Source organism: Dermacentor silvarum, chromosome 4 (genome assembly GCF_013339745.2).
Source record: "Dermacentor silvarum isolate Dsil-2018 chromosome 4, BIME_Dsil_1.4, whole genome shotgun sequence".
Classification (NCBI taxonomy): domain Eukaryota; kingdom Metazoa; phylum Arthropoda; class Arachnida; order Ixodida; family Ixodidae; genus Dermacentor; species Dermacentor silvarum.
This window is the reverse complement of record NC_051157.2, coordinates 204,514,864-204,537,976: the sequence shown is the minus strand read 5'-3', so window position 1 is coordinate 204,537,976 and position 23,113 is coordinate 204,514,864. Positions and strand designations below refer to the sequence as shown.

Here is a 23,113-nt window from a genome sequence, read left to right as displayed (position 1 = left end):
GGGACTTGTTTCATCGATGGACCTTGAGAGGTGCTTGGTTGCTGCCGAGAGCGGCGTTGTCGAGCTTTCTTAGTAGCTTTCAACTTCGTAGGGCATGTCGGGAAGTGATGTCATGATCATTTGTTTGGCATAGACCGCAACGAAAGGATGCTGATGGGTCAGGCTCCATGTTGTCGTCCTTAGGTGGAAAGGGGCACGATTACTTCATGTGTCCCTGTTTAAAGCAGGAGTAGCAGTACACAACGGAGGGTTTGAATGGGCGCGGGCGCAATACGCAGCCGTAGTACAGGATACGTTCAGGTGGGGAATTAGGACCCTGAAGCGTGATTAGGCACGTACGACCGCTACCTAGGTAGCGAGCAGCGACGACCCTGTGCGTAGGACATGATAGTTCCTGCAGGAGCTTTTCAGGTGCTTCGTCATGGTCAACACCATTAACCACATAGCACCTTAAATCAGTACCACTGGCGAGGTACGCCTGGACTGGAAGGACACATTCTTCTGAGACTTGGATCTGTTGCAGTTCTTGAAGCTTATAAACTAGTGCCATAGCAGGCACCCATACTGAGACGGTATTGGTAGGTTTGTGTAGGGCGAAACCTTGAAATCTGGGCTTCTCGAGGCATGCATCCAGAGCCGCTCGAATGGTACGGTTGGGCAGAGTGGACATGTCGTATCTCGCACGAGGCTTGATAACCACTTTGTACCACGAGGTCGTTGCAATAGATTTTTACCAGACAGATTTGCCATGGTTAGGCAGGCAAAGTAAAATAAGAGAAAACAGAAGAAAGTTAACGGCCTATTTTTGAGGTGGTTCTTTTTTGCGGACGACAAGGTCTGGCTCGACAAGGATGCCGACGTCCACAGAGACGTCGGCATCAACGTGTCCGAAGTCACTGACCGCTTCAGTAAACTTCCCCGCCGAGTGAAGTTTGTCCTTTAGCTGGGAAGCGGCAAAAATCAATGCAAGTAAAGGTTCTGTTCCTTCAGGTCCATAAACGCGTAATTATGAAAACGTATGACTGTTCATTAGTTTGTAAAACCGCAGAAATTATCGCCGTTTATTCAAACAGGTAGCACCATGATCAAAGCTATCGTGTGAAAACGAAAATTACGAGGACATCAATAACCAATTTTTACCGACCTTTTTATTGTAAGCCGGCCCTCGCGGCGCTTCTCAACAAACACACTCGGATATTGGGTAGTTTAACTTGCCGCATCATCTGTGGCTTTCGTTTGGTCTTTTCTTTCCTTTTTAGCTACCCGCTTTTACTTCTGTTTTTAGCCGAAGCAATACCCTTCCTTAATTTTGGGTGCAGAAAATTTGTCGCCGCTCTGCAGGCAGTTAAATAACACACTTTCGTACTGATTTTTGCATTATTCCTCATTATCTACCCATATGGTGCTGTCGCGACCGCCGCATGGCCCAAGTATATATCACGAGTTACTTTCAGACATAGCGCAAAAAAGTACGCACAACACACACGAAGACACGACAGACGCGGACGAGCGCTACTACCCACCGTTTATTTCCGTCAACAAACCCTCCGATTTATGAGGTGAACCACGTACACCAGTGTCACGCCCCTTTCCCATGCGAGGTGACAAAAAGAAATCTAAAAAAGTTAACAGTACTATGTCCCTCAGGTAACAGAGTTCAAATAGTTCAGTTCGGCACTGTGCAAAAGAATTGACGCCTCGCTTATACAAATATCTGAGTTCTTTTGGATGTAGAATGCTTCTAGAGCCACTCGAGCCGTGTAGTTTGTTGATTTGCCTAAGATAGTGGTCTCATCAAATCGTGCCTCGCAACCACACGTAATGATGTGGGCAACCATATGTGCATACTTGTCCTCTTTTTCCTTAAATTTTAGCGCATGCTCCCTGAGCCGGTCGTTTATGCACCGTTCGGTTTGGCCGATGTACACCTTCCCGCACAACAAGGGGACGGAGTATACCACTCCTGTCGCACACACCACGAAGCGGCTATCGTGGCTGGTTTGGCAACCTCCTTTCCTATCACCGCAAATTCGAGGGCAGAGCCTGGATAGCTTATTAGGAGCCGTGAAGACCACAGGAATACGATGCCTGTTCGCGACCTTCTTCATGTTGTGCGAGACCTGATGCATATAAGGCATGGCTACGGGTGTAGCCATCCATCGCTGGGTCGGAGCCCTTTCCGCTCCAGGTCTCTTCTTTACCCTCTGCAGGATAGACTCGGCCACCGGAACAACAAGCAACTCAGGGAATCCCGCTGCTAAAAGGCGACCAATCTGATTGGGAAAGCTATGCTGCATTGAATGCGGGCATGACTTACGGAGCGCAGCATCCAGACATTGTAATGCGATGCCCCTTTTTACTATTTTAGCGTGGGCAGAGTCAAAAGGCAGGAGACACTTCTTAACCCGTGGGAGGTACTCTCAGCAAACATGGCCTACTCTAAATTTTAGCCTGAGATCCAGGAATTGTAAGCCCTCAGTTCCAAGCAATTCATGAGTGAAACTCAAGCCCTGCCCAGCATGAATAAAAAGCATCTAAAATACTCCCAAGGGCAGTGAAATCGTTCTCTTTCTTTAAAAGAATTAAAAAGTCATCGACGTACCGAAGCACTTTGAATACCTTCCCCCCATTAAAAGCCAAATCAAGCGCACTGTCAATATCAGCTAAAATATGTCGCATAGAATCGGAGCCACGCAAGAGCTAATACACAATCCTCTACGTTGCAGAAAAGGCTGCTCGTTAAAAACAGTAAATGTTACACTAAGATAAAATTCTAAAAGCGTTAAATTATGAACCGACAAGCAAGCGGAGTTTTGGAAATCGCATTCGCCACTCTGTTCAATGCACTTCCTAACATCAACTAAAAGCTCATCTTGAGGTACTGAAGAAAACAAGTCCTCAACGTCCACTGACAAGCCATAATCTATACTCTCGTTGTGTTTCACATATTCAGCGACTTCTTCAGATTTCCTCACGCGGAAAGGATCAACAACCGTGAGTTACATAAGGCTCTTCAGTAAAAACTGACTAACCTTCTTTTGCCAAGCCCCCCCTTCGCTCACAATGGTTCTCAAAGGGACATCTGCCTTATGTGTATTTGCAGAAAAGAAAACCTTCAGACTGTTCCCCTTACTATTTCTAATAGCACTAGCAAGATCATTCAATTCCAAGTCCTTACAAAATTTGATAAACTTAGTCTTAACCCTCACTGCACTTTTTTTAAACAGCCACAAAGTTCTTGTCCACTGCCGCTTGGGCTTTTTCATTGAACATGCCTTTCGGCATCACAACAAATCCACCTTCCTTGTCAGCTTCTAGGAGAACCAAACTGTTCTGCCAAACTGAAAGTAACTATGTTAGACCAACTAGCCCAACAGGCGGTCCTTCTGGAACATATCACGACTTCTGCGATCGTAGTTTTGTTCTTGCCGGGATCGTCTGTCTTTCTATGCGTAAAGCTACTACTATGTGTGACTCCGCAACATGTCTATTTGTCTTGTTTGACGCATTACATACAGTGACGTTTGCTTAAATACTTGAATTTATTGGATACTTATACATATATTTAAACATCTTGTTGCGAGGCTTTGTGTATACAAAAAGTGCATTTTGTTACCAGTGACACTTTTGTGCCCTTTATCAACTTGTATCTTCGCACTTGTATATTCCATTCTATTTTCGCATTTCTAATCTACATCTTGCAGAACTCCTGCTTCTTATATGTACTCACTGCTGCGACTATATTATCGGTGTAATTACAATACACGACCCGTAACAACTGCTCATGCGCAATCTATTGCAACGAAGGACAGCGCCATTGAGGTTTTTCCCTGGCCGTTGCATATGTACAGTCACGAGCAAAAGTTTGTGGACCAAAGGTATGGTATGATGGTATGATAAAGCTTTATTACGGTCCCTCGGAACGCGCGTCAGCACGTAGCGGGCCGCTCCCACGTCGGAACAGGAAGGCCGAGTCTCTCTGCTGCCACGATTTTATTTTTTTTTCCTTCGCAGCCTGGGCATTCCGGCTGAAATCAAGAGCGCAAGCCTACGTGCGCGTGATGGACCAATACAACGTATTAAGCCAATTCGGGGCCGTGGAGCTCCGCTTGAATATATTAAATTTTTTTGCTGATGCCATGGTCTCCAAACTTCTGCTCGCGACTGTACAAAAAAGTAAACAAGGTTCTTTAATGACAAAGATTTATCAAAATATTTGTGCCCAACTTGTTCTTTTCATGTCCTTTACGTTTTTCGCACCAGCTGTATGCACTGCTTTGCTGGTTTGAAATTCTATGATATTCTGATGTTCTAAAGTTTGTGTGATATTTTCTTTACTGATTAAATAGACAAAAAAGGCGGAAGCTTTGATATCAGTTATTTCTGCCACAATTTTTGGGACATACAAATATATTCTTTTATAAAAAAATACATAATTTTACTTGACAGTGGGTAGCCCTCAGTAGTTCATTTGCAGCCTCTAATATACAATGACATTGGCAATGGCAATGCAGTTATTATTGATATATTTGATCCCTCGACCAATTCTATAAGGAGGAGGCCGCGCTGCAACGTGAGCCCCCCCTCTCCGAACAAAATTTCTGGCTATGCCACTGTGCAGGGAAGCAGGTCTTCGAACACTGACCAGTTACAGATGATTTTCTGCATTAACACCCGTCGCTTACCAAGAACTTAGAAAAGGTGTTCGGCTGAAATGTACCAAATTTTCTTTACAAAGCCACCAATTTACTTTGTTCACAGGAACCTCCCTGAGAAAACTTACGTCAATCCGAGCTTTTGTTGACGTGATTTGCGGTGTCGGCCATTTTCGTTATGGCGCAGTTTCGCCAAGGTGACTGCCAATGGCACCGAAAATATAGCCATGCACCTAAGGCTTTCGCCTTCGAAAAACAGAAATTCCGCGGCAGTGAACATAACTCGACCAGGCACCTGCACGCAAATGCGCAAATGGATTCGTAAACTGAGGCCAACCGAGATTAAGGGTGTCAATCATGCTAATGCATATCCTGAAACATGCGCCCATCGCGACCATTTAGCAAGCTTACATTATTATTTTAGCATCAGCTTTCGAGAAATGAAGCGACAAAAGGGCATTTTTGCTTTTTTGATTCGATCGGACAAAAAGTTGGACGAGGAAAAGATGGACGGAAGGGGGGGCGGGGGGCGGAGGCCGCTTTTTCAAGATTCTGCACCCGCTTTCTTGAAGCGGGGCTGAGCCTCTAAACGACTATCAATAGCCGCAAAACTGCTGATTCACAGTAGACTAGCTGGCCGCTCGTCTTATACGCGCGGCGGTTATCAGATCAGTTGTTCCTGATTCGCGCTCGTCCATGCTCGACGGTGAAAGCTGTTGGCGTGGTCCTTTTTTATTTTTATTGTATTGTTAAAACGTGTATTCTGTTATCGTACAGTACACTTCGTGCGTGATCGCGCGAATTTCGAATCTTAAAGGTCCGTACGCCACGTGGTGTAAAAGCTGGGAACTAAAGGTGATGTCCGGAATTGCTGGGGTTGGGTACTGTAAGTCACGACTGTTGTCCAACGTGCAAGCCAATGCTACTTTTCATTTTCTATTGTAAGCGAAGCTTGTATACGCTGGCCTGCGTCGGCGATGTACCGCTAAAAAAACAGCTGCTCTCAGAGCCACACAAGTGGTCGGCACGCGCTCGTGCTCGGCACACACTTGTGCCACTGCTCCCGCGTTCGTCGTCGTCGTCTGCTTCCACAGCTGGCTGCGTTGCCGCTAATCATTCCAGCGTAGACTTTCACTTCTCTTCTGTCGTCGTAATGGGGAGACTGCGTTTACGCGGATCTGAGCCATTGCTTAAGGGATTATGAGCCATTCATTGTCTTACCGTAACGGACAAACTTAATTTTGAAGCAATTTAACGGAAATCCAACCGGAAAGAACGCGCTCGGGAAGGGGCTCGTCGTCACCGTGCCGTATCTAGCGTGAGAGCTTCCGAAGCCCAAGCCAAACGTCAGCGAAGAGCCGCGGACCACTAGTTGAAGGCACGCGATGTTGAGACCGAACTTCAGCGTCGTTTTGCCCTCCAGTAACCCGACAACGGTGGTGCACGCCTCGGCAACACTATCGCCAACATCCCCGGTGCGACGGCCAGGTTTCAACACAAGTTTCTCAACCGGAACTTCCGAGACAGCTTAAGTGCGTGTGACCGGCTGTGGTTTGAGCACAACGTGGTACTCGTCAGTGCAATTCATTCGGAGGAACACCGAAGATACACACGACAAGCTTCGCTTAACCCCATTTCCTCGACAGGGTTGGGGCTACTAACTTTATAATCTGAATTGCTGCATACAGGTTCTCTTTATACCCATGTTAACGGCCGCCTAAGGTGTCTCGTCATGTCTGTCATTTCACAGTCATGTCGAAGGAACGTTCTTGGAGTAGTTCCTATGGGCAACGTGTGAACCATACTATGCCAAGAGGCACACTTAGATTCACGGATTACCCGCCGGGGTGGCTCAGTCAGCTAAGGCGTTGCGCTGCTGAGCACGAGGTCGCGGGATCGAATCCCGGCCGCGGCGGCCGCATTTCGATGGAGGCGGAATGCAAAAACGCCCGTGTGCTTGCGTTGTAGTGCACGTTAAAGAACCCCAGGTGGTCAAAATTAACCCGGAGCCCTCCACTACGGCGTGCCTCATAATCAGAACTGGTTTTGGCACGTAAAACCCCAGAAAGAAGAAGAAGAAGTAGATTCACGGAGTGCAATATAACGAATTTTGGCAAACACTGCCCAATGTTATGCACAGCTCGCCGTGTTTGCAACTCGGAGCGTATTTATTTCCGTGAACATCCCTTGCTTGCACTGTTCAGCCTGGCAGGGAACAGCTGCGTGGGTGGAGGAGAAACAGAGCACATCGTCATGGCTGCCATTTGAATAATCCACTTGGCTGAGTACTTTCATTGCACGGCGTGGACCTTTTAATAGGGCTGTGAAACAACCCTCGGTCTTGGTGCCAAGATATTCCGCGGATAGAATACAGTGCTCTGAACACCTCAGCCAAATTTTGCACTCGTGTGCGGCGCGTGGGGCTAACAAGTAGAGCGCGAAGCTTCCTTTTTCTCAACTCTCTTTCTTGCAGAGGCCTTACCTTCACCCTTTTAGAGGCTGCCATGGCGGCTGCCCCTTGAAGTCAGTGGGCAGATTACCATAGAGCGCTGCTATTGGCTGTTAGCTGACATAAATCAACAAGCTTGTTTGGATCAGTGCGCTTCTTCCTACTGTTACTGCGTATATTTATTGATGCTGTGTACTTAAAAGGCTGAAGTGAGCGAAAAACGAATTTCTGTAATAATCATGTACTTCCGGATGATGCCGACTATCGTCTGCTCACGCTCGGCCACGCCCGCCCAAGTAGGAATTAAAATTTAGCCACCCTACTTATCCGTGTCGTAGACGTCGGATCTCGCCAATTTTGATTAGTTCTGAATACTCAACTAGCCTCGAACCATACGAAACTTATGGTCAGACCACACGTAGGTTTACCAGTGCGCGTTCCGTCCTGGCAGCTCATGGCGAGACGCCTACTGGCAGACATCTCTTCGTAGTGAGCTAGTGATAGCGCTTCAAAATACACAATTTGGATATGGCTACTATCCGTCGGTCAAGCTGCTGCAGGACAAGGCCCGTCCGCACACCTTTGCACGGCCAGTGTTGAGAAAATGAGCGCGAGCCCGCAGTCCAACCCTATCGCTCGCATGGCAAACGTTGCGCCATAATGGCTATACGCCCTACAGTTAGGCCACTACAGTTGCATGCATGTAGATACCGCGGCCGCCGCGGGGTGTCGCTACGAACCTGCTCGCTGTATCTCGCTGAGCTTGCTGTGGCTCACTGAGGACAACCACGTGCTCTGAGTGCTCTCTGTGGCTGACGTGGCTCGAGGCGCGTTGCGAGCCTGTCCAAGCGCCAGCATCCGACTGGAACAGGTCGTCTGCTTCCCGAGTCCCCCACCCTCGAGGTGTATCACCAATGTGGTCGAAGCTCGCTACGCTAAGAATCCTTTCGACGCGAGTCCGCAATGCTGCATCCATCGCTTACCCGATGTGTGCGCTGTCTTCGTACTCGCACGAGCGAACATAAACACAATTTCGACTCTCCGAAATTGTGTGATTGCCATAGAGATTCGTGCGAATGAAAATGTGCTACTCATGCCACTAAGTGCACAATAATTTACCGTCTGTATCTGTAGCCAATGCACCTAAGGCCTTATATTTATTGTAGTAATTATTTTACAATGGATGCACTAATACTATAGATCGATCTTATTCGTAGGCCTCTATAAGGCTATTTTAAATCAGTTTTAACTCATAATTTTGCTAAATTAAGGCACATGTCCTGGCGCTCTTTGGCCTTAGAGGCCCTTGCGCCAATAAACTGCAATCATAATCATCATCAAGTGCGAAAAAACACAGCCGCGCGTAGCCATCTAGTTTACTGTAGCACAGCAAAGTGATGAGACACGGTGAACTCAACCCTAAGTGGAGTTTGGCGCAACGTAAGCGCTAAAATCGGATGTAGTGGCACCTACGTGAACATCCAAAATCAAGTTTGAACTGCACCCTACGGTGACGTTCTGTAAGCGGAGGGTTGTGGCCACGCCCCGCTCCGCCGTAGCCTTCGCGGTGTGATGCAATGAAGGAGGAGCGAGAGCACCAGAAGGGTATAAAAGGCGATATTTAATCCCCAGTAATTCCGCTTTTGCTGAACGCATTGAAGTACGTTTGGCTGCAAAACGGAGATAGGCAAATGTGCGATAAATTCCAGGTCATCGTAGGGATACATACGCCTTATAATTCAAAAGCCTTGGTCGAAAACTCTTTGTAATGACACGCAGGTAAAGGTACTTCTCTATATTGGCGAGAGCTTGGGCTGCGCTACATTTTCAAAATTACGTGATGGAAGCGCTAGCTACATAAGAGGGTGCTCGGGCTGCCAGCATTCAGTGACAGTCATGAATTGCGTCTAGTCTTTACGCGTCACGATCCCACGCAAAGAAGTTGAGTGCAGTGCCCTTCGCATAAGCCGGTGGGTCCCATAACTATTTCAACACACGCTCCCCCTCATGATTCCCGCGCCCACATAAATGCAAGCCTTAATTGCAAAGGGGTACTTGATGCTACGGACCTTTGCGTGCAGTACGCTGTGGCGGGTAACTAGGACAAATGACGCGTCCATGCTCGGCTGCAACGCTAATGCTCCGAGGCAGCGACTCTCTCCTCATTCTTAGACTACGCGTCAGCGTGAATGTACGTAAAATGCGACGCTCAGCGGCAACCTTAATAGCTGCGCATCCAGCCTTCCCAAAGACGCAGTTTTAAACGGGAGCTGGACGGGACGCCTCCTACGGGGAGGCAAGGGCGAGCGCTGGGACCTCGAGCGACGTGTCTTGAAATATACGCGCGCAGGGTCCGTATGACGCAATACAAATAACATAGCGCAGTTAGGACGAGAGACAAGTCGAGACAGGACAAACTTCCCTTTGCCTTACCAGGGAAATCGTAGAAGCTACCGAGATGGTACGGGCAGGAGATGATTGCGCCAGTTGACCGTCAGTAGCTTTACCAAAAAAAAAAAAAAACTTGAATTCTTGACATAGACGGCACGTGACAGTTTACCTTGTTCCTCTCTGCAGATTCATTATGGGTGTATATATATGCTCAGGATCCGCAATAAAACCTTAGTTGAAAGTTAGCGCTTGTGCTGTCTCAACTTTCCCTTCGTCTTTACTGCGCGATGTTATTTGTATTACGATGAATAGCCAACGTGTCCAAACATATTTCTTTCCGTATGACTTAAAACTATTCCAATCAGTTTTTATTCCAAACTCGTGACGTCAGATTCACGTAACCGCCGACGCAAGCGTCGGGAGGTGGCCCGGATTGTTGCTTGAAGAGCCCAATGAAACGCCCCCCTCGTTTACATGAAGTCAGCTTCACTTGCTTTCGTAGCAAATAGCATTTCCTACCTTGACAGCTTGTCGTTATCTAATTGACTGACAATTGGTGAGGAACACGCAGAAGTCGAGAAGGTTTCGGTGGGGCCGAGCTAGAGCAGTGAAAGTAGATAACCGAATGAGAAGGGTGGTGCGTGCGTCTGCGATGGGCCCGCTTCCCTTGGCGAGCGGTGGCTGGTCGAAAATCGCAGCGGCGTGCAACTCACGGATAAAAATGCCGCTACAACGGATCCTCAGAGATGAAGTGTTGGAAGAGCGATGTCGTATACGTGCCGAAAGGGCTCGACAACATTATACAGCCACGTAGAAATATTGATTATGCGCAAATTATTCCACTCTCCCCGGCAGCTGAGAGTAGCCGATGCCCAGAGTGATCGGCGGGCAGCGATCTTCAATTCCTTTCAGAATGGGGCAGTCTTCGCCTGTTAAGAAAAAAAAATCAGAGAAAAAAATTATATCTTCGCCTACGCAGGGGTGAAGCCGGCAGGCAGCACACGGTGCTAAGTGCAACACATGTTTATTTGGTCACACAACTAACGATCTAACAACCCCCGGAAGAAACAAGGCGGTTGCTTATATACATGCTCGAGCCACTATCACACCAAGCATTGACGTCACAAAGCCCATCAGTCCGAGTCCGGGTCACCGCGGATAGCGAAGTGCGTCTGCGTCAGCACCACGATGCACAAACACGATAACACAACACTCCTCTCCCCTCACGAGGTTTCCGTCTCACGGCACGTACCGGTCTGGCGGTCGCCTCAACCGGGTAGAACGTCGAAGCTGCGGTGTTGATTGTCCCGAGGGGTCGCCGTTATGGGGACCACTGTCGAGCGTCGGACCGCTGTCGTGTAGAAGGCCCGGAGAAGGCTCGGTAGAAGGCCCTGCCGATTCAACTGCTGGTGACGTCAAGTTCGATGCTGGTGGGTCCTGGTCGTTGAGCCGAGTAGGCGTGCTGGTCGAGGTGGGCTCTCTAGTGTCCCTAGAGAGCGGACCCTTGTTTTCCACTCTCGGCCCGTCCAGTACTGTTCCCGCCGCCTTAAGCCAGCTCCGGTTCTCCTGAAATGTACGCAGTCGCAGGTTATCAGCGTGAACGTATCGGTCCTCGTCTCCGACGCGAACAATGTACGTGCATGCGCTGCACCGCTGAGCAATTGTACCCAACAGCCATTTGTCGTCGTCCGGGCGGAGTCCTTTTACCAAAACCTGATCGCCTTCCCTAAAGTCTCTCCATGGCCCTCGTTTCTGGTCTGCGTGGAGCTTCGCCTGCTCTCCCCTTTCGCGCATGCGTTGTTCCATTTCAGGGTGCAGCAGACTCAGCCTGGTTCTTGGCTGCCACGACAAGAAGATCTGGGCCGGGGTCTCACCAGTGGTGCTGGACGGGGTGTTGCGATAACTGAAGAGAAATTGGTCTATGCGATGTTGTATGGACTTCTTGTCTCCTTTTCTTTCTTCGTCTGGTATCTGTTTAAACAAGTCCTTCTTGACGGTCTGAACGCACCGTTCGGCGCTACCATTCGAAGCTGGGTGATAGGGAGGAGATTTGGAATGACGAATTCCATTCCTGCTCAGGAATGTTCCGAAGTGCTGCGATGTGAATTGGGGCCCGTTGTCGGTCACGATCTCCTCGGGTAGTCCGTAGGCCGCAAAAACACCTCGCAATTTCTCTACCGTCTTTTCGCTTGTTGTTGCTGTCATGACAAACACCTCAACCCACTTCGAATGAGCTTCCATTAAGACCAAAAAGAAATGCTGGTCCCTTTGCGCAAAATCTAGATGAACTCGCTGTCATCTACGCGTTGGCCAGCCCCATGACATGAGTGGTACTCTAGCTGCCGCATTCTGTGACAACTGACAAGTGATGCACTCTTTCACCGCTTGCTCTATGTCTAGCGTTAAGCGAGGCCACCAGACATGACTCCTTGACAGCATTTTCATTCGAGTCATCCCTGGATGACCTTCGTGCAGCATTTATAGAACCTTGTGTCGCAACGAAGTGGGTATAACCACGCGATTGCCCCATGTTACGCACTCTTGGTCTACCGACAGTTCGTTACGGCGAACGAAGTATGGTGAAAGATGGTCGTCCGACACATGCGCAGGCCACCCGTTCTGCGTAAAAAACAACACTTTGGACAGCAATAGATCTTTACGCGTTTCCGATCTGATTTCCCTTGCAGACAATGGAGCCTCGTCTAGCACCGAAAAGAAATAAACACCCTCTGACTCCTCTGCTTTGTCTCGGAGCGGTAGCCGTGAAAGGGCATCGGCATTTTGGATTTCGCTTGCCTTTCGGTAGACCCATCGGTAGTCATACGCTGCAAGGATTAAGGCCCACCGCTGTATCCGTGCTGCTGCCATTGTAGGGATTGGCTTGCCATGCCCGAAAATTCCAACCAGGGGTTGGTGATCTGAATAAACGGAAAATTTTCGACCAAACAAAAATTTGTGGAACTTCTTTAGACCGAAAATCACTGCAAGAGCCTCTTTCTCCAGGTGGGCGTAGCCCTGCTCTGCCTGACTTAGTGTCCTCGATGCGAACGCTATCGGTCTTTCGACCCCCGCGATTTTATGGAATAAGATCGCCCCTAGTCCATATGCCGAGGCGTCGCATACCATACCCAGTTCCTGATCCGGATTGTAGTATGTTAGTACTCTGGGATGCATAAGCCAATCCTTAGATCTCTTAAAGGTATCCGCCACCCTGTCCGTCCATTTCCACATAACATTTTCGCCCAACAACTCGTACAATGGTTTCAGCTCTGCTGACATGTTCGGAATGAATTTGGCATAAAAATTGAGCATGCCCAAATATGCTCGAAGCTCCTGTTTGTTCTTGGGTGTCAGCGCGTCTTTGATAGCGCGCACCTTATCATCGGATGGCCGAATGCCATTTGCGTCCAGCACGTGACCCAGATACGCCACCGATGTTTGGAAAAACTTGCACTTTTCTTTGCGCAGTTTAATGCCTCGTTCCTTGAACCTTGTCAGCACGCTTTCCACCTTTTTCCAACTCTCCTCAAAACTTTCCCCGGCAATCAACACATCATCCAGGTAGCAGGCGACTCTATCTAGGCCTCCTAGAACACCGTCCATGACTGCCTGAAATATCGAGGGTGCACTGGTTATCCCATACGGTAGGCGCGTAAACTTAAACAGCCCCATGTGCGTATTTATCGTGAGCAAAGACTGCGAGTCAGGGTGCAACTGCAGCTGCTGATATGCGGTTGAAAGGTCCAGCACAGTGAAATATTTGCACCCATGCAAGGCTACAAACAAATCTTCCATGACTGGCAGCGGATAATGATCGGTGCGCAAGCAGGGATTCACCGTCATTCTGTAGTCTCCGCAAATCCTGACCGTTTTGTCTCCTTTTGGAACCACCACCAGCGGCGTGGCCCAGTCGCTTTTTAGGACGGGAACAATCACCCCTGCGTTCTGCCAGGCCCTCAATTGTTGGGAAACGGGATCTCGGAGTGCGAAGGGCACCGGTCGAGGTTTACAAAAGACCGGTGTTGTGCCATCCTTCAGCAACAAGCTTACTTGACAATCCGTTATCTGTCCGAGCTCTGGTTCAAACACTTCCGAGAACCTTTCAAGCAAGCTAGCTACTCGATCGATCGCCACCCTACCCACACTCAACCAATCCAATTTAAGAGATTCCAACCAGTCTCGCCCTAGCAACGCAGTCTCACTCTTTTGCAACGTACGGACAACGATCAGAGGCAGTGTCGCTGTCTGGTTGTTGTGCTCTACCGGCATCATCAGCTTGCCCAGAACCGCTAACGGCGTTCCCCCATAGGCTTTTAGCTTTATGCTACACGGCAACAACGGTCGCCCGGCCCAGTGTCGCTGATAGAGAGTCTCGGGGATGATAGAAACAGACGCGCCCGTATCTATCTGCATCGGCACATTACGACCCCCGACCCGTAGGTTTACAGTATAGTTTCGGACACTCTCGTTACACGAAAATACATTCTGCAGCAAAAGATTGTCCTCACCACTACTGTCCTCCGCATAGTGCGCTGTGCTGCCGGACGACCGGCACACTCTTGCCAAGTGGCCCACTCGTTTGCAGGCGCGGCAGCGGTATTTCCTGAACGGGCACCTTTCGTCGGTGTGGGAGGTGGCTCCGCAGCGGTAACAAGCCCAACCGGTTGTTTATTTCGCTGCTCTGGTTTCCATGTAGTCTCCCCGCGGCTGTCCCGACCTTGAACTCAGAGTTTGTCGTTGTACGGCGTGGACACCCAGTTCTTGCCCCTCCGGCTGGAATTTCTTCGTCTCGGAACGGGCTAGTTCAATACTTCGAGCTAGTTCGCACGCCTCTGCAAACGTCAGTGTGGCCCTCTTCAGAAGCTCTGCTTGCGTTATCTCGTCTTTCAGCCCGGCCACGAAACGGTCCCGCAAAGCTTCATCCACAAATACCCCGAAATTGCAGGAGGCAGCCATACTCTTCAATTCCAACGCAAAGCCCGCCACCGGTTCTGTGTCCTGCTGAATCCGGCGGTTGAATCGGAAACGTTCCGCTATGACCATGGGTTCCGGAGCATAATGCTTCTTGAGGGCTTGAATTAGTTGCGCATATTCTTTCTCCTCGGGCTTCGTGGGAGCTAGTAGATTTTTAAGCGTGCGATAGGTTTTCTTCCCAATAGCGGTAATCAACACCGAAACTTTGAGGTTGTCGCTCACCTGGGTCGCCCGAAGGAAGTGCTCGAACCGCTCGATGTACGATTCGAAATCCTCGTCTCCGTCCTCGAGGAAGGGTTCGAACTTGCCAGCCGCTGCCATGTTGAAGTCTTCCGCTCCCAAAAGTGCCTGGCGTCGGTCGGCCGTGCGGATTCACACGGATCCCATCCTCGTCGCCACTATTATATCTTCGCCTACGCAGGGGTGAAGCCGGCAGGCATCACACGGTGCTAAGTGCAACACATGTTTATTTGGTCACACAACTAACGATCTAACAACCGCCGGAAGAAACAAGGCGGTTGCTTATATACATGCTCGAGCCACTATCACACCAAGCATTGACGTCACAAAGCCCAACAGTCCGAGTCCGGGTCACCGCGGATAGCGAAGTGCGTCTGCGTCAGCACCACGATGCACAAACACGATAACACAACACTTTCATTATGTGAAGATCGAAGACCAGCAAAGCTGTACTTGTTGATAACTATCATCATCAGCCTATATTCATGTACACTGCAAGACGAAGGGATCTCCCATCGATCTCCAATTTCCCCTGTCTTGCGCGAGCTGATTCCGACTTGCGCCTGCAATTTTCCTAACTTGATCACCCCACCTAGTTTTCTGCTGACCTCTACATTATTTCCCTTCTCTTGGTATCCGTTCTGTAACTCTAATGGTCAACCGGTTATCCATCCTACGCATTACATGGCCTGCGCAGCTCCATTTTTTCCGCTTTTAATGTCAACTAGAATATCGGCTATCCCCGTTTGTTCTCTGATCCACACCTCTCTCTTCCTGTCTCTTAACGTTACTCCTAAGATTTTTCGTTCCATTGGTCTTTTTGCGGTTCTTAACTTGTTCTCGAGCTTCTTTGTTAACCTCCAAGTTTCTGCCCCATATGATAGCACCGGTAGAATGCAATGATTGTAAACTTTTCTTTTCAACGACAGTGGTAAGCTCCCAGACAGGATTCGGCAATGCCTGCCGTATGCACTCCAACCCAATTTTATTCGTCTGTGAATTTCTTTCTCATGATCAGGGTTCCCTGTGAGTAATTGACCTAGATAAACATACTCCTTTACCAACTCTAGAGACTGACTGGCGATCCTGAATTCTTGTTCCCTTTCCAGGCTATTGAACATTATCTTTGTCTTCTGCACATTCATCGTCAACCCAATTCTTACACTTTCTCGATTAAGGTCCTCAATCATTTGCTGTAATTCGTCTCCATTGTTGCTGAATAGGACAATGTCATCTGCAAACCGAAGGTTGCTGAGATATTCGCCGTTGATCCTCACTCCTAAGCCTTCCCAGTCTAAGAGCTTGAATACTTCTTCTAAGCATGCAGTGAATAACATTGGAGAGATTGTGTCTCCTTGCCTGGCCCCTTTCTTGATAGCTAACTTTCTACTTTTCTTGTGGAGAACCAAGGTAGCTTTGTAGATAATCCTTGTAGATATTTGCTAAGATATTCACTTATGCCTCTTGTACTCCTTGATTACGCAATGCCTCTATGACTGCTGGTATCTCTACTGAATCAAATGCATTTTCATAAGCTATGAAAGCCGTATAGAGAGGTTGATTGCACTCCGCAGATATCTCGATTACCTGATTGATGACATGGAGATTATTCATTGTAGAATATCCCTTCCTGAAGCCAGCCTGTTCTCTTGGTTGGGTGAAGTCAAGTGTTGCCCTGATTCTATTAGGAAATTATCTTGGTGAATATTTTATTGCGATAGCAATTATATGGACACTTCTACCGGATTTCTGCCGTCGCCGTCGTCGTCGCCGTCGCCATCGCCATCGCCGTGAGGTTCCCTATAGATAAAATCTTCGCCGCGCGCCGTATGCCCGAGCGGAAGCGTGCGGGGACGCGCGCTATCACGGAGAGCGAACGCACTCAATCTCCCACGCGCAAGCGAGGAAGCGGAAAGCCAGCGCCGGAGGGAGCAGGGGGGGGGAGGCACTTCTCTGCCAACAACCGCGCTCGTCGCTCGTCCGAACAGTCTCTTATCTCTCCCACGTGCAAGCAAGGAAGCGGGAAGCCAGCGCCGGAGGGAAGCGCAGGGGGGGGAGGGGGGGGCACTTCTACGCTGCCAACAACCGCGCTCGTCGCTCGTCCGCACCGTCTCTTATCTCCAAACGGCTCTGACCTTTATGCGCCGTGCATTCGCCGCTCAGTTTCCGTTGAAGCGATAGACCGCACGTACCTTCGCCCGCTGCGGTATGCGCTTGCTGCCAGCCTTTTGACAGTCGTTGTCTGCAGTCATTCAGTGTGGTCTATTCATGTTTGTGCGCGCTCACACCATGCTTGTTCAATCAGTTAGTAATAGTCGGGCCACATTTTCCAACGCACGCTACACATGCAATGCTGCCCGGGTCGGCAGTGCAGCGCTACAGGTGTGTCCCGTCGCACGCGCTGCCCACGGGAAGCGCTTCTCATCAGCACCACCGTTTCACACGCGCCTCCTCGTGGTCATCGAGTCTCTCTTCATGTCGGTCTACTTACGCCACAGCACACCTGCTTACTTAATCAGCTCATGTTTACTACAATTCATATTGATACCAAAGCCGCTCACCTTACTTCGTATGACATTGCTGTGTTGCTATCGCATTCATTGCTTCGCCCTTAGGGCGAAACTGTGACATTTTTATACAAGACTGAAAGCAAGCTAATGGGTCTATAATTCTCCAATTCTTTAACGTCTCCCTTCTTATGGATTAGTATAATGTTGGCGTTCTTCCAGCTCTCTGGTACACTTGAAGTTGTGAGGCATTGCGTATAAAGCGTCGCAAGCTTTTCAATTATGATATCTCCTCCATCCTTGATTAAATCGACTGTTATTCCATCTTCTCCAGCAGCTTTTCCCCTGGTCATGTCTTTCAAGGCCCTTCTAACTTCATCGTGAGTTATGGAAGGAGCCTTTGTATCCGGTTCATTACTATTTTGAATGAAAGTAGCTTGGCTGTCTTGGGTACTGTACAGGTCAGTATAGAATTATTCCGCTGCCATTATTATGTCACCGAAATTGCTGATGATATTACCATGCTTACTTTCAGTGCATACATCTTGCCTTGTCCTATGCCAAGCTTTCTTTTTACTGATTTAATGCTGCGTCCATATTTTACGGCTTCCTCAATTTGTCCCACGTTATAATTTCGAATATCCCTTACTTTCTTCTTGTTGATCAGTTTTGACAGTTCAGCGAATTCTATCTGATCTCTTGAGTTTGACACTTTCATGTTTTGTCGTTTCTTTATTAGGTCCTTTGTTTCTTGGGAGAGCTTACCTACTGGTTGCCTTGGTGCTTTACCTCCCACTTCAATTGCTGCTTCTGAGATCAACGTAGTTACGGTTTCATTCATTACACCTATGTTGCCTTTATCTTCATTTTCTAAAGCTGCATATTTGTTTGCGAGCACCAGCCTGAATTTGTCTGCTCTTACCCTTACTGCCTCTAGGTTGGCGTGTTTCCTCTTGACTAATTTCACTCTTTCTCTCTTCAAGTTGAAAGAAATCCTAGACCTCATTAACCTATGGTCACTGCACTTTACCTTACCTAGCACTTCTACATCCTGCACTATGCCTGGATCGGCAGAGAGTATGAGATCTATTTCATTCCTTGTTTCTCCATTAGGGCTTTTCCAGGTCCACTTCCTGTTGCTGCGCTTCCTGAAGAAGGTATTCATTATTCGGAGCCTATTCCTTTCCGAGAATTCTACTAACATCTCTCCTCTTGCATTTCTAGAATCGATGCCGTAGTTGCCAATCGCTTGCTCACCAACCTGCTTTTTTCCCACTTTTGCATTGAAGTCACCCATGATTACAGTATACCGAGTTTGCACCTTTCTCATTGCTAATTCAACGTCTTCATAAAACTGTTCTATTTCTTCATCATCGTGACTAGAGGTTGGGGCGTAGGCTTGTACTACCTTCATTTTGTAACGCCTATTCAGGTTAATTACGACGACTGCTACCGTCTCATTAATGCTTTAGACTTCATCAATGTTTCCCGCTATGTTGTTAAGGACTAGAAAACCTACTCCGAATTCTCTGTTGTCTGGAAGACCTCTGTAGCAGAGGTCGTGGTCATGAGTCAGCACTGCATAAGCATCAGTTCTTCTAACCTCACTAAGGCGAATAATATCCCAGGCATTACCTAATAATTCTTCAAGTAGCCCTGCTAAGCTAGCCTCACTCGACATGGTATGAACGTTGCCAGGTTCAATTTCCATTGGCGGCCTGCCCGGACCCCGAGATTCTTAGCACCCTCTGCCGCGTAGCAGGTATGACCGCCGCCTTGGTCAGGTCAGGCAGCCATCAGGTCAGGCAGCCACTGGGGACTGAGGGCCATGGGTTAATTGTCGCAGTCATGAGGGAGGTAGTGGCCGAATACTGCACCAGGGAGGCCAATTCCTGTTCTGGTGAGGGAGTGACGTTGATGAAGCTTAGTGGGCCTTCCTAGTTTGGTTGCACCTGAACTAGTATAGCCCCACTACCCCTCGGCAATATATTTTTTCTTGCCGGTGTCAGGCACCACTCCATGCCTGAAAAATGTGGTGGACTGGAGTAGGATTCGAACTTACGACCTTCAGATTTGAGGCCGGGTATTCTACCTCTGCTCCACGCCACCACCATGCTTGTACATACTAATGAATTCTTTAATGCAAACGGTGGAGCAGTAAAATAGAACGCAACGTTAAAAGATTTTTAAATGCTTTGAAATTCCTCACATGATGTTACACAATCACAGGAAACTGATATTTTCTGCAAAGTACAGTGCACAGCAAACTGCAAAATTGAAGGAGATAATCGTTAAGTGCTGTAAAATTGCTCAAGTAAGCGAAGTATGTCGTCCGTATTGATTACGCAATAAAGCAATGAGTTCCAGTGACGTATTGGTCATGGGAAAAAGGAGTATTTGAAGGAATTAGTATGTGCAAAAATTGGAGTTAACCTGCAAGTATGTTGGTGTCTTGTAGGGCTCATTGACGAAGGATGTAAGTAGGCGGTAGGAATATATTTCCAAAGATAATTTCACAAATTATATAGAAATGTCATTCTAGTTCATTTCCTTCGAGATTTAAAAAAAACGGCACGTCATTTTCTGTTATTGGTCCACGTGGATAACCTTTACGGGAATATATGCAAATGTAACCGCAAGTCTGATTGTTTTCGAGTTCCTCGATGTCCGCTTTAGTAAAAGGGTTCCAGCAACACAAGCATATTCTAGCTGACACGTATGAGTGTGTTATTACTCTTAGCTTGTGTGAATTACTCATAATTTCTGAAGCGCAGAAATGCATATGCGATCAATATTACCAAGATCACGAATTTTGAAAGTAACACCAATGGATTTATAAAAGTTTCAGTGTGGATGAGGGAAATATCATCAATTGAATAAACGTACTCAAGAAGGTTCCGCTTGATTACCAGTACGTTTCATTATTTACCTTCACTTTTCAGTCATCGCACCACTTCGGCACAGCGTTAACAGATTCATATAAAACAAGTTGGTAATTTCTATAGGTAATTGGTTTGAACAATCGGGACTACTCTGCCAACAAACGAATACTGACACTCTCATCCTTCGGACATTCAAAAAAATGTCACAGTTTCGCCCTAAGGGCGAAGCAATGAATGCGTTAGCAACACAGCAATGTCATACGAAGTAAGGTGAGCGGCTTTGGTAGCAATATGAATTGTAGTAAACATGAGCTGATTAAGTAAGCAGGTGTGCTGTGGCGTAAGTAGACCGACATGAAGAGACTCTCGATGACCACGAGGAGGCGCGTGTGAAACGGTGGTGTTGATGAGAAGCGCTTCCCGTGGTATGCGCGTGCGAAGGGACACACCTGTAGCGCTGCACTGCCGACCCGGGCAGCATTGCATGTGTAGCGTGCGTTGGAAAATGTGGCCCGACTATTACTAACTGAATGAACAAGCGTGGTATGAGCGTGCACAAACAAACGAGCGCGCACAAACAAACATGAATAGATCACACTGAATGACCGCAGACAACGACTGTCAAAACGCTGGCAGCAAGCGCAAACGCCGCAGGGGCGAAGGTACGTGCGGTCTATTGCTTCAACGGAAATTGAGCGGCGAATGCACGGCGCATAAAGGTCAGAGCCGTGGGGAGATAAGAGACGGTGCGGACGAGCGACGAGCGCGGTTGTTGGCAGCGTAGAAGTGCCCCCCCCCCCCCCCCGCGCTCCCTCCGGCGCTGGCTTCCCGCTTCCTTGCGTGCGCGTGGGAGAGATAAGAGACTGTTCGGACGAGTGACGAGCGCGGTTGTTGGCAAAGAAGTGCCCCCCCCCCCCCCCTGCTCCCTCCGGCGCTGGCTTTCCGCTTCCTTGTTTGCGCGTGGGAGATTGAGTGCGTTCGCTCTCCGTGATAGCGCGCGTCCCCGCACGCTTCCGCTCGGGCATACTGCGCGCGGCGAAGATTTTATCTATAGGGAACCTCACGGCGACGGCGACGACGACGGCGACGGCAGAAATCCGGTAGAAGTGTCCATATAATTGCTATCGCAATAATAAATCAATACCAAAAACAAAAATCAGCGGTACCTGCCTTGCGGGACATCAGAATTCACAGATACGGTATCAGAGTATTGACATCTAATATCAACAAACTGCGTCTGTATTTCCAGATAAGAGCGGATCCATTTCACCGAAGTATCTGGAAATTCAATGTCGTTAATCTTAGTGATTACGCAGGGATAAGAATATACGTCGACTGCTTTTTTTATCAAGAGAAATGACGTCCATTTGCCCACCTTTATCGATGACAGACGCGAAGGCATGAACAGTAGAAATAAGCTGGGTTGTTGTAGATAGGTCTTAGCGACAGCCATGTTGAAACGGTGGAAGGACTTCACGCCCCTGAAGGTGTTCACTAGTGTAATTTGAAATGATATGTTCACAGAGTCTGCATCATGGGCAGGTGGAGGGAAATCGTTCTGTTGCCTAATAGTTAAGGATGGTGGTGACCACGTTCGCCAAGTCAACAGTTTATTTTATTTTGATTAGTTCATTGCACATGCTAAATGGCGTCCTGTACTAATCCAAACAGCAGGAATGGTACCTAATCCAAACTGTACTAATCCAAACACCACCCGAAGTTTCTTAACGGTTATCGCCCATTTTATTGTGAACGAGGCGTATCGGAAAATGTCGGCAAGCGTCGTGAATAGTGTTCTACGTTCTTAAATGTACGCGAGCGCAGTTATCTGCAAGGTACATCGAGACATGTATAAATAGCAAACGAACTCGATTCGCGAGATTATATTCTGTGAAAGACTACCGTGCTCATTGCGATTGTCGCTCATATCGCTATCACTGCGATTTGAGCGTTGCTCGCCTTTCTTGACACAACTTCACACGATAAGTAATTAAATAATTCTCTCACACCTCTGAAGTGCTTCTGGTTCTTCACTACAACGCTCACTACAAACGTTTTTACTGCGAGCTAGGGCTAAATTAGGAACCTTGAGAATAGGAAAAACTTAACATAAACTGAATAATATTACGCCTAACAAACCTGTGAAAGTACAGTACAGGCAATCTACTTTGCTTCCGTATCAAGAAGAGCCGTTATCAACCGTAACTGATGCTCATAACAAGGAGGCATGTGTGAAATACGGGGTCACACATGCCTAGGCTAACACCATAGTTGAACACCGGCGTCACAAAGAACTATAAAAGATTTCTCCACAAAAATCAGACTGTAATTTGTGGACCGAGTTCAAACCCTTTGTGTTATAACTGCGTCTAGACTAGAGGTATCAGTAACCCAGGCTTTCCAGCCCACTTTACGCACAACAAACAAACAAACAAACAAACAAATACATATAAAAATAAATAAATAAATAAATAAATAAATAAATAAATAAATAAATAAATAAATAAATAAATAAATAAAGCCATCACATGTAGCGACTTCAAAGAAGAAGTACCAGCCGAGTATTACACCGAAAAGAAGACTTGAGTAGAATCAGGTTGTAAATGTTACCCAACACTTGCGTTTCGTACGTAGCTATTGCATAAGTCGCACTACCAGTGTTGGTTTAACCAAATACTGACACCCTGCAGATCAATGAAGTATATGGTCGAGTGTAGTCGAAATCAATTATTTCGTACATACTTGGGAAAGGTCACTACATCATCGAGTGACATATCCGTGCTGAATGGCATGCTCATTCCCTGCTCTTCTTGCTTCACGAATTTTTGGCATTACTCCCTACACCAACCAACACCTACAAACAGATATGTTTTTTTTTTCGTGGAAATCATAGCATGACGCCTGCAAAGAGCTCGTTGCAACGCACGAAATATTTCCGGTAGAACTTGATGTAGTCTCGAGGGGGAGGCAGCGGGTCTATTTCTGAACACGCACAAAATAGTGTCCCTAACACAC

General features: G+C 47.8%; 1 protein-coding gene and 1 pseudogene across 1 annotated transcript; both read right to left on the bottom strand.

Moving 5' to 3' along the window:
- Window positions 1-10,734: 10,734 nt before the first annotated feature.
- On the bottom strand, window positions 10,735-11,940 carry LOC119449191 (uncharacterized protein K02A2.6-like; annotated as a pseudogene).
- A 1,175-nt stretch (window positions 11,941-13,115) lies between these two features.
- On the bottom strand, window positions 13,116-14,819 carry LOC119449189 (uncharacterized). The gene has a single exon (XM_037712371.2). It carries the CDS (start codon window positions 14,788-14,790, stop codon window positions 14,164-14,166), a length of 627 nt encoding a protein of 208 aa, XP_037568299.1. The 5' UTR covers window positions 14,791-14,819; the 3' UTR covers window positions 13,116-14,163.
- Window positions 14,820-23,113: the final 8,294 nt, after the last annotated feature.

Coding starts and splice junctions, on each gene's coding strand:
- LOC119449189 (XM_037712371.2), bottom strand. CDS start 14,790: ATGGCAGCGGCTGGCAAGTTCGAACCCTTCCTCGAGGACGGAGACGAG.